Raw genomic sequence first — 9,864 nt, 5'->3', positions numbered from 1 at the left:
CTGGAGTGTGTGTTTGCTGGTATTGTGGTGGTGGATGGCTCTGAAGATATGACCCATACATCTGAGCTTCGTTCCTAATACCATACTGTGAAGCATCTGATGAATAATAAAACGGAGGTCATGTAGGGGGTAACATAGTGTGCTCCACATGATGCGACAATGTTTGCGTACCACAGTCCCTGCGAGCAGGTTCTTCACCTCTCGTGTTTTGAGCTGAGGGAGTGCACTTGGTCATCATGTGAACAGTAAGTTTGGTGCAGAAGGGGGATGGTATGGTGCAGCCTAGTATAAAGGCCATGCATCGTGTTCAAGTAGTTAAATCCATTACCCGCAATCTCTGTGCTAGCGCCCTACCAAATGCATCACTATCCTCCTCCGTCCGCTGACGGTGTACCAGAGATATGATTTCATTATTTAACTCCTGATCAGGATGGAGTCTGCGACGCATACTTGTGCGTTGGTATGGCCTTCTTGTTGCAGGTAAAGTAACACGCACAATAGAGGATGTTGCCCTGGGGACTTGGCTTTCACTGTGCCCTGCAACCTCACCGTCTTCCCCTACATCTGTTGAATCCAACAACACTGGTAGTGGCATGGGCTCATTTTCTTCCAAAATGAGGGATGGTTCTTGTTCCTCAGGAGTTAAGTGGCCCTCATCGGTAGTGGTTTGTGTGCCCTGTTCATCATGGGTTTCTTGTGTGTCTGGCAAACTCTCTTCCTCGGACACAAAATCCATGTTGCTCTCTGTTCTACAATGTAAAATAAAAAGGATTAGCGATTATTTTAATTTTTCAGAACACTGACACACTTCTTTTTTTGGTTATTATTATTTTTTTCTTTCATGGATGATTAACCTTGTGTTCACAGTTACTTACTGTCTGAGCTCTCTGGACGGGACGAGAAACATCAGCTGCTGGAAATATTTGTAATTAGCGGCCGTTGGTGCTCCACTCCCACTAGCTACACGCTTGTTATATTCCTTACGGAACCGATCACGCAGGGACCGCCATCTTTTAGTGACAGTTTCCTCTACAAAGATAAAATTACAAACAATTGGACACATGTTTGTGCAATATTTAATGAATTATCTATTGCATATCAAGTGAGGAAAACAAAATACAAGGCTCTGGATTTTATAATGACTAATAAGGTCTACTTCAGATTTGGAATGCTATGGTCTGTATTTTTATTGTACTTATCAAAAAATTGGAAAACCAAACTTGCATTTTTGTCATCATTACACACATGCCAGGACCACCATAAGGTACATCATCCTGGGACAGTGTTGGTTAATGGGGCCACAACAAACTGTATTCACATTACTCACACTCAAGACACCAGATATGTTACTACCTTTTGACATTGTATAAGGTAGGAACAATGTCATATGCAATGTTCAACTTTTTTCTGTAATATTTTTTGGATCCAATGTGTAAAAATCACAAACCAAATTAGATTTTTGTTACATCATTAATTTCTAGACATATTGCGATTTGTAGATTTCAGGATTACATTCACTATTCAAAATAGTGTCCTAAATATTACAATTTACTAAAATAATATGTGTATGTATAGAACATAACTAATGGACTGATGTCAGACACAATCAGATTGTTTAATTCATTATGTAGGGACAATATTCTCCAAAAAAAATGCAAGCTAATTGGTTGCTATGGGCAACAGTCTACTTGACTTTTAACAATGTTGGAATAAATATGATGTTAAAATATTAAAGTATAGAACACAAACCGATTGCCCCTTGCTCCCTGGAAGTTTTGCTGTCCCATGTGGCAAAAAGACCCTTGAATACCTCGGTCCATGCCTCCTCCTTCAAAAAACGATCCTTGTGTGACTCGAGGGACTTGTCCCATAAAATGGAATGTGCTTCCACCTATAATTTGTGTAAGTAATCCATTTAAAAATTTATGAAACTACGAAAGAATTATGAGATTAGCAACATTGCTTTGGTAATGAGCACACACAAATATACCTAACTGTAATGTTCACACAGTCTCAAAATAAGACCAACGCACATAACATTATAAAAGAAAGAATATTGTCATGTGTGTACTTTACAACACATTGGGATGAGCCTTTGTAGCTTTGCTTTTAGTAAAAGTTACCACAAAAGCGCTGGGTAAATCAATATACATTAAGGTAACTATTTTTCTACGTAAAAATGTTAAACAATATATAAGGAACCACTTTACCTTACCCACCACACACACACAAGCCCAAAAAAAAAAAAAACCCACATAATAACACACACTTAATATACTAATGGTCGTAAATAACAAACTCACACATACAGAAATAAGTATATTTACAAGCTGAATAAGCTTGTCTACATTAAATGAGATGCGGGGTGGCATGCTGCTCATAAATATACACCCAACCAACAATGTCCAGCCTCTGAATAAAACTTTTGGCTGACTAAAGAGAAAATGGCTGCTGTTCCTCTTCCTGGGAACAGCCCCTTTTTTTCTCTGGTTAAAAAACACGCAAATGCAAAACTAACATGGCGTTTTTCTGGGCGTTTTCGAACTCCCATAGACTTCTATTGGAGCAAAACGCCACGATTTTGACAAAAAACGCCGGTTTGAGGGAACTACAGCGTTTTTTCAAAACGCCACAGAGTGGAAAAAAACGCAGAAAAAGTGCAAAAACGCCAAAAGGATTAAAAAAACGCCAAAGTGAAAAAACGCCAAGTGGAATTCGAAATTTGCGATTTCTCATTGATTTACAGCTAACATCTGGCCGCAGCGTTTTTTGACCAAAAAAATGCCATGCGGCAGAATTGGCGTTTTTCTTTGCGTTTTGCAAAAAAAAAAAAACAAGTGGAGACTTAGCCTAACAGAAATAAGTCAGATTTCATGACTATAAGTCAATGTGTGAACCTGTGCTAGGAAACCTATTCCTTTGACCCTTTCCTAAATAAGCTAAGAAGTAATAGAAGGGTCACAGATTACACTGGTTTAAAGTGTACCTGTTGCTTTAACCCCTTAAGGACTCAGGGTTTTTCCGTTTTTGCACTTTCGTTTTTTCCTCCTTACCTTTTAAAAATCATAACCCTTTCAATTTTCCACCTAAAAATCCATATTATGGCTTATATTTTGCGTCGCCAATTCTACTTTGCAGTGACATTAGTCATTTTACCCAAAAATGCACGGCGAAACGGAAAAAAAAAATCATTGTGCGACAAAATCGAAGAAAAACGCCATTTTGTAAATTTTGGGGGCTTCCGTTTCTACGCAGTGCATATTTCGGTAAAAATTACACCTTATCATTATTCTGTAGGTCCATACGGTTAAAATGATACCCTACTTATATAGGTTTGATTTTTTTGCACTTCTGGAAAAAATCATAATTACATGCAGGAAAATGTATACGTTTAAAAATTTAATCTTCTGACCCCTATAACTTTTTTAATTTTCCACGTACAGGGCGGTATGAGGACTCATTTTTTGCGCCGTGATCTGAAGTTTTTATCGGTATGATTTTTGTTTTGATCGGACTTTTTGATCACTTTTTATTCATTTTTAATGGTGTAAAAAGTGACCAAAAATGCGCTTTTTTTGACTTTGGAATTTTTTTGCGCGTACGCCATTGACCGTGCGGTTTAATTCATTATATATTTTTATAGTTCGGACATTTACGCACGTGGCGATACCACATATGTGTATTTTTTTTTTATACTGTTTTATTTTTTTTATGGGAAAAGGTGGGTGATTCAAACTTTTATTGGGGAAGAGGTTAAATGAGCTTTTTTAACCCTTTTTTTTTGCAGTGTTATAGGTCCCATAGGGACCTATAACACTGCACACACTGATCTCTCATCCTGATCACAGGCGTGTATTAACACGCCTGTGATCAGTGTTATGGGCGCTTGACTGCTCCTGCCTGGATCTCAGGCACGGAGCAGTCATTCGCCGATCGGACACCGAGGAGGCAGGTAGGGGCCCTCCCGGTGTCCTGTCAGCTGTTCGGGACGCCACTATTTCACCGTGGCGGTCCCGAACAGCCCGAATGAGCAGCCGGGTCACTTTCACTTTAGAAGCGGCGGTCAGCTTTGACCGCCGCTTCTAAAGGGTTAATACCGCACATCGCCGCGATCGGCGATGTGTGATATTAGCCGCGGGTCCCGGCCGTTGATGAGCGCCGGGACCGACGCGATATGATGCGGGAATCGCGGCGCGATCCCGCTTCATATTGCGGGAGCCGGCGCAGGACGTAAATATACGTCCTGCATCGTTAAGGGGTTAAAAATGTTTTCATTTGTCATAGAGACAGGTCAAAAGATTTGATCAGTCAAGGTCTGAGTGTTCAGACCCCAACTGATCACTAGATTAAGTAGGGAGAGAAGCATGTGGCTGACCAAGACATTCCCCTAGACTTATATTGTAAGTTTGTTTCACTTAACATGCTTTTCTACCAACTAATTCTAATGATTAGTTGGGGTCTGAACACTCAGGAACCAAACAATCACATATTTTGGCATGTCTCTACAACATGTCAAATGTTATTTAAAGTGACAGTGCCCATTTAAAGTGGACCTCTGGTGTACAGGCTCATACAGAAAGCACTGCACTAAAGCACTACCCAATATATGCATATAAGCATGTTAGGCAGGCCCAGTGCTTACATAAGGCAGCTCATGCAGCTGCCTTGGGGTGCAGGTGGTCGAGGAGAGTAAAAATCCGAACCACCAGCTGCAGGCAGGGTATTCGGATGAGATGTGCCCCCCCCCTTCCCCTCTACCAAAGTAAAATGAGATGTGATATGTTCTCCCTGCTCCTTCAGAGTGGCGCAGCGCAGCACTTCCACTGCAGGCCATGGGTGATGACATCATCTCATCACGTGCGGCTTGCTGAAGAAGTCCTGCGCCCGAGCACGGTCCTCAGGGAGGAAGAGATGTGGAAAGAAGGTAAGTTTTATTGTTTATGGGGAGGGTGGGTTGGGGGGGTCAGCATGGCTGCAATACCTTACTAACCGGAGGAGGGAGGCTGCAATACCTATGTAACTAATGGGGGGCTGCAATACCTCTGTAACTAATGGGGGGTTGCAATACCTATGTAACTAATGGGGGGTTGCAATACCTATGTAACTAATGGGGGGTTGCAATACCTATGTAACTAATGGGGGGTTGCAATACCTTCCTAACTAATGGGTGGGCTGCAATACCTACCTAACTAATGGGGGCTGCAATATCTACCTAACTAATGGGGGCTGCAATACCTAACTAACTAATGGGGGGCTGCAATACCTACCTAACTAATGGGGGGCTGCAATACCTACCTAACTACTGGGGGGGGGGGCTGCTATACCTATCTTAGTACTGGACGGCTGCAATACCTATCTAAGTACTGCGCACTTCCCTACCTACTTGGGGATTCCCTACCTACTGGGGTCATCCACCAAATTGGGGGAGGGGGGGTGCTAAAATGCTCTTCACCTGTGTAGATGAAAATTCTTGCACCGGCCTTGATGTTAGGAAAGCACTTATGCTGCTACTTCCCTACGTTCACTCCCTACTGTCCTTAGCTCGTGGCCTAAAAGCAATTCATTAAAAAATAAAGTAAGAAATATTTTAATGTTGCTACCTTACACCTGTTTAATACAAAACCTGTGTATAGGAAGAGTGGTGCAGTTATCCATAGCAATTCAATCAGATTGCTTCTTTCATTTTTCAGATGCCTTTTTAAAAATAAAAGAAGCAATCTGATTGGTTCATATGGGCAACTGCTCAACTTTTCCTCTGCACAGGTTTTGATAAATCTCTCCTAATATCACTGGCAACCTATAGGACCATTATTAGAAAAGACCCATTGGTTGCAACTAGCATGCCCATACAGGTGAAAAGCATGGTGTAGGCTAAGTTTCTAGTTTTTGGGTTGAAAAAAACGCATGAAAAAATGCCAGTGCAATTTCCTGCGTCTGGTGTTTTTTCTGGCGTTTTTTCATTTGTGTGGAAATTGTACCTTGACAATTTTTTTTGGTACACAAAATTTGTTGGGTACCAAAAAAAAAAAAAAAAGAAAAGGATGCAGTAGTGATGGAAATTTTTTTATTTAACGAAATGTATATATTTTAAATAAAATGTTAATAATTTTTTAATAAAGTGTGTGTGTTTCACTTTATTTCTCAATTTTTTTAATTTTATAGGTAGTACTACTACTCCCAGCATGGAACAGACTGTTCCATGATGGGAGTAGTAGTACCTGTACTATAGATATATTGCCCCGGGTATCAATCTGACACCTGATGTGATCATCCATAATATAGCAGAGATGCAGAGTGGCTCTATACAGCGCTCACATCTCTGCACTATACTCCAGCCAGTGATGTGAATAGAACATCATTCATTCATATTTTCCGCCCAGAGTAGAGATTGGCCGGATGGTTGCAGCCAATCACAGCTCTGAGTGAAATATGAATGAGTGGCCGGCCGGAGTATAGTGCAGAGATGAGAGCGCAGGAGAAAGCCGCTCCATCTCTGCAATAGACAGGACGATCGCAGTGGGTGTCAGGAGTGACATCCGCTATGTTCTGTTCTTACCTGCAGGTACTACTACTCCCAACATGGAGCCCATTCTGATCCATGCTGGGAGCTGTAGTACCTGCATTAATAGACAGATCGCAGCGAGTGTAACTTCTGATACCCGCTGCGATCTGTCTATTAATGCAGGTACTACAGCTCCCTGCATGGAGCAGAGTGTGCTTCATGTTGGGAGTAGTAGTACCTGCAGTTAAGGAAATATCACAGCGAATGTCACTCCTGACACAAGCTGTGATCCACCTGTATAATGAATAAATGCGGGCGGCCGCTCTTCTATGGTCCCCTGCACTGACGTATATATACACATATTCCTATTTCCCACAGAGAGTTGTGATTGGCTGGAACAATCTGGCCAATCACAGCTCTGCGGGAAATATGAATAGGTGTATATATACGGCAGTGCAGGGGACCATAGAAGAGCTGCTGGCCTCATCTATACATTATACGGGAGGATCGCAATGGGCGATCTGTCAATTAGTACAGGTACTACTACTCCCATCATGGAACAGTGTGTTCCATGCTGGGAGTAGTAGTACTACCTAAAAAAAATGTACAAAATTTAGAAAAAAAGTGAAAAACACACACACACTACATTTTTATTATTGTCGGCTATATTTTTAGGTTCCCATCCACCCACATAAATTGATTCCAGTTTAAAAAATTGATACACATTTTGTTATAAAAAAGATAAATTTCGTTAGATACAATATTTTCCTTCACTACTGTATCTTTTTTTTTTTTATGGTACCCTACGAAATGTTATTAAAAAAGGTATCTCCATCACTTTTTTGGATCACTAAAGTTCAATAAAGAAAAAAAACCGCCTGAAAAAATGCCAAAGTTAAAACCCACACATCGTTTTTCTTGGCGTTTTCTCCACTCTATGGAGTGGCTCAACATACTGCAATTTTGGAAAACCGCTAAGGAGCGGAAAAACGCCAAAAGGATTAAAAAAAATGCCAAAGTGAAAAACGCCTAGTGGAATGAGAATTTTGCGATTTCTCATTGATTTACAGCTAACATCTGGCCGCAGTGTTTTTTGGCCGAAAAAACGCCATGCGGCAGAATTGCCATTTTTCTTGGCATTTAAAAAAATAAAAAACAAGTAGAAACTTAGCCGTAGGCATACAAATGCTTGTCCACAAAGCTGGAATTCCTATACAGATTTTTGTTCCTTGAGAGTTTTAGGAAGGCACTGCTTTATGTCTGCCTGCACACACATATATGCCCGCAGAGCAAACAAATCTTTATAGCAATCCTGATATACCTGCTGTGGCAGTACTTGCTTTTCCTGAAAATTTCCATAGGAAGTGATGGAATGCAGGTCAATAAACCGAATCAACCTGCTTTATTATTAATTCTTAAATGGGTCATTTTATTGCTGCCAGAGCCAAATATATATTTATTTCCTGTTATTATCTCTCCAACATAGTCTGCAATGGTAGCATTAGAATGTATGAACACAATTATATGTGTCCATGTATAATGTCACAGTATTTAATTTTACCTAATTTAGGAGGCCAGTTTGTGATCCATTAATTCCTGAAGCCTCATGTGAATTAAAGGGGTACTCCGGTGGAAAACTTTTTCTTTTTTTTAAATCAACTGGTGCCAGAAAGTTAAACAGATTTGTAAATGACTTCTATTAAAAAATGTTAATCCTTCCAGTACTTATTAGCTGCTGAATACTACAGAGGAAATTCTTTTCTTTTTGGAACACAGTGCTCTCTGCTGACATCATGACCACAGTGCTCTCTGCTGACATCTCTGTCCATTTTAGGAACTGTCCAGAGCAGCATATGTTTTCTATGGGGATTTTCTCCTACTCTGGACAGTTCTTAAAACGGACAGAGATGTCAGCAGAGAGCACTGTGGTCATGATGTCAGCAGAGAGCACTGTGTTTCAAAAAGAAAAAATTTACAAATCTGTTAAACTTTCTGCCACCAGTTGATTAAAAAAAAAAAAAAAAGTTTTCCACGGGAGTACCCCTGTGTAAGATTATGGGCCTGACGGATTTGGGTTGCAACTATTTTGCCATTGACCTGACTGGAGTATCATCATGTAGGAGACATTTCCCATTTTGTGTCCTTTGGACAAATTTACTTGACTTTGTATTGTTATATAACAAATGTGAATATATTTTTCTTCCACTCTGACCTGATAGCATCACATGCAGTTAAACCTCATTACACTCGCAAGGAACCCTAAACCTGATGGGCTCCATGTTTTTGGTTAGTTAGTACTACGGTGGAAAACACTTTTTTTCGAATCAACTGCTGGCAGAAAGCTGAACAGATTTGTAAATTACTTTTCTTTAAAAATCTTCCAGTACTGATAAGCTGCTGTATACTACAGGGGAAGTTGTATAGTTCTTTTCAGTCGGACCACAGTGCTCTCTGCTGACACCTCTCATGTCAGGAACTGTCCAGAGCAGTAGAGGTGTGCTATGGGGATTTGCTCCTGCTCTGGACAGTTCCTGACATGGACAGAGGTGTCAGGAGAGAGCACTGTGATCAGACTGGAAATAATTATACAACTTCCTCTAGAGCATACAACAGGTGATAAGTACTGGATGGATTAAGATTTTTATATAGAAGTAATTTAGAAATCTGTTAAAAACAATAGTTTTCCACTGAAGTACCCCTTTAACACATGTGTATAGCCTGTACTGATAATAATGTATACCGGTAGTTGAATATTATGCTGTAGTGTTTATGTAGATATATAGTTCACATGCTTTTATCGGAATTACCTACTGCAGAACCAGATCTCATGACATAAAGCCTAAAATCTGCGCTGAAAAAAAAAAAAGGATTGTGTTCCAGCAAATAATCCAATCTGTCCTACTTTCAGGCTTGTTGCATAATTGGTCTTGGCAGGTCTCCTGAAGGTGCCATGTATCCATCTGATTTCTCAATTGGCATGACAACACGCTCTCCGATCTTGACAGGTAATGGAAGGATACAGCAGGACGGAGAATATCATGTCAGATGAACCTAATCCCCACCCAATATTCTTTAATCCTTATCCCTAAATTGACAATAATGCGACTTATTAACCATTGTTATTAAGGGATAGATCAATTTAATAACATTACTTTTCTACTTAAGATGATAATTCTAAGCCTCATTTTACTGACAGCGGCAATATTGGATATCCATTGAGAGCAATACAATGAAGAGGATTCAATTCAATGTAAAATTGACATGAATGTGCTGGAAAAATTTTTTCGAGCATTTATTACTCTACTAGTAAATAGGGAGCACTGCTGCACTCACTATACAGCTCTAAAGTGCTGATGAAGGTG

The 9,864-nt window shown here is 40.2% G+C and overlaps 1 protein-coding gene across 1 annotated transcript; it reads right to left on the bottom strand.

Moving 5' to 3' along the window:
• Nucleotides 1-307: 307 nt before the first annotated feature.
• Nucleotides 308-1,134, bottom strand: LOC130355439 (uncharacterized). The gene is made up of 2 exons (XM_056555601.1): nt 876-1,134; nt 308-749 (listed from the first exon to the last, which is right to left on the bottom strand). The coding sequence occupies exons 1-2, from the start codon at nt 1,061-1,063 to the stop codon at nt 308-310; spliced, it is 630 nt and encodes a 209-aa protein (XP_056411576.1). The 5' UTR covers nt 1,064-1,134.
• Between the last annotated feature and the right edge of the window lie 8,730 nt (nt 1,135-9,864).

Source organism: Hyla sarda, chromosome 1, assembly GCF_029499605.1.
Source record: "Hyla sarda isolate aHylSar1 chromosome 1, aHylSar1.hap1, whole genome shotgun sequence".
Taxonomy (NCBI): Eukaryota; Metazoa; Chordata; class Amphibia; order Anura; family Hylidae; genus Hyla; species Hyla sarda.
This window is presented reverse-complemented; position numbering and strand designations above follow the sequence as displayed.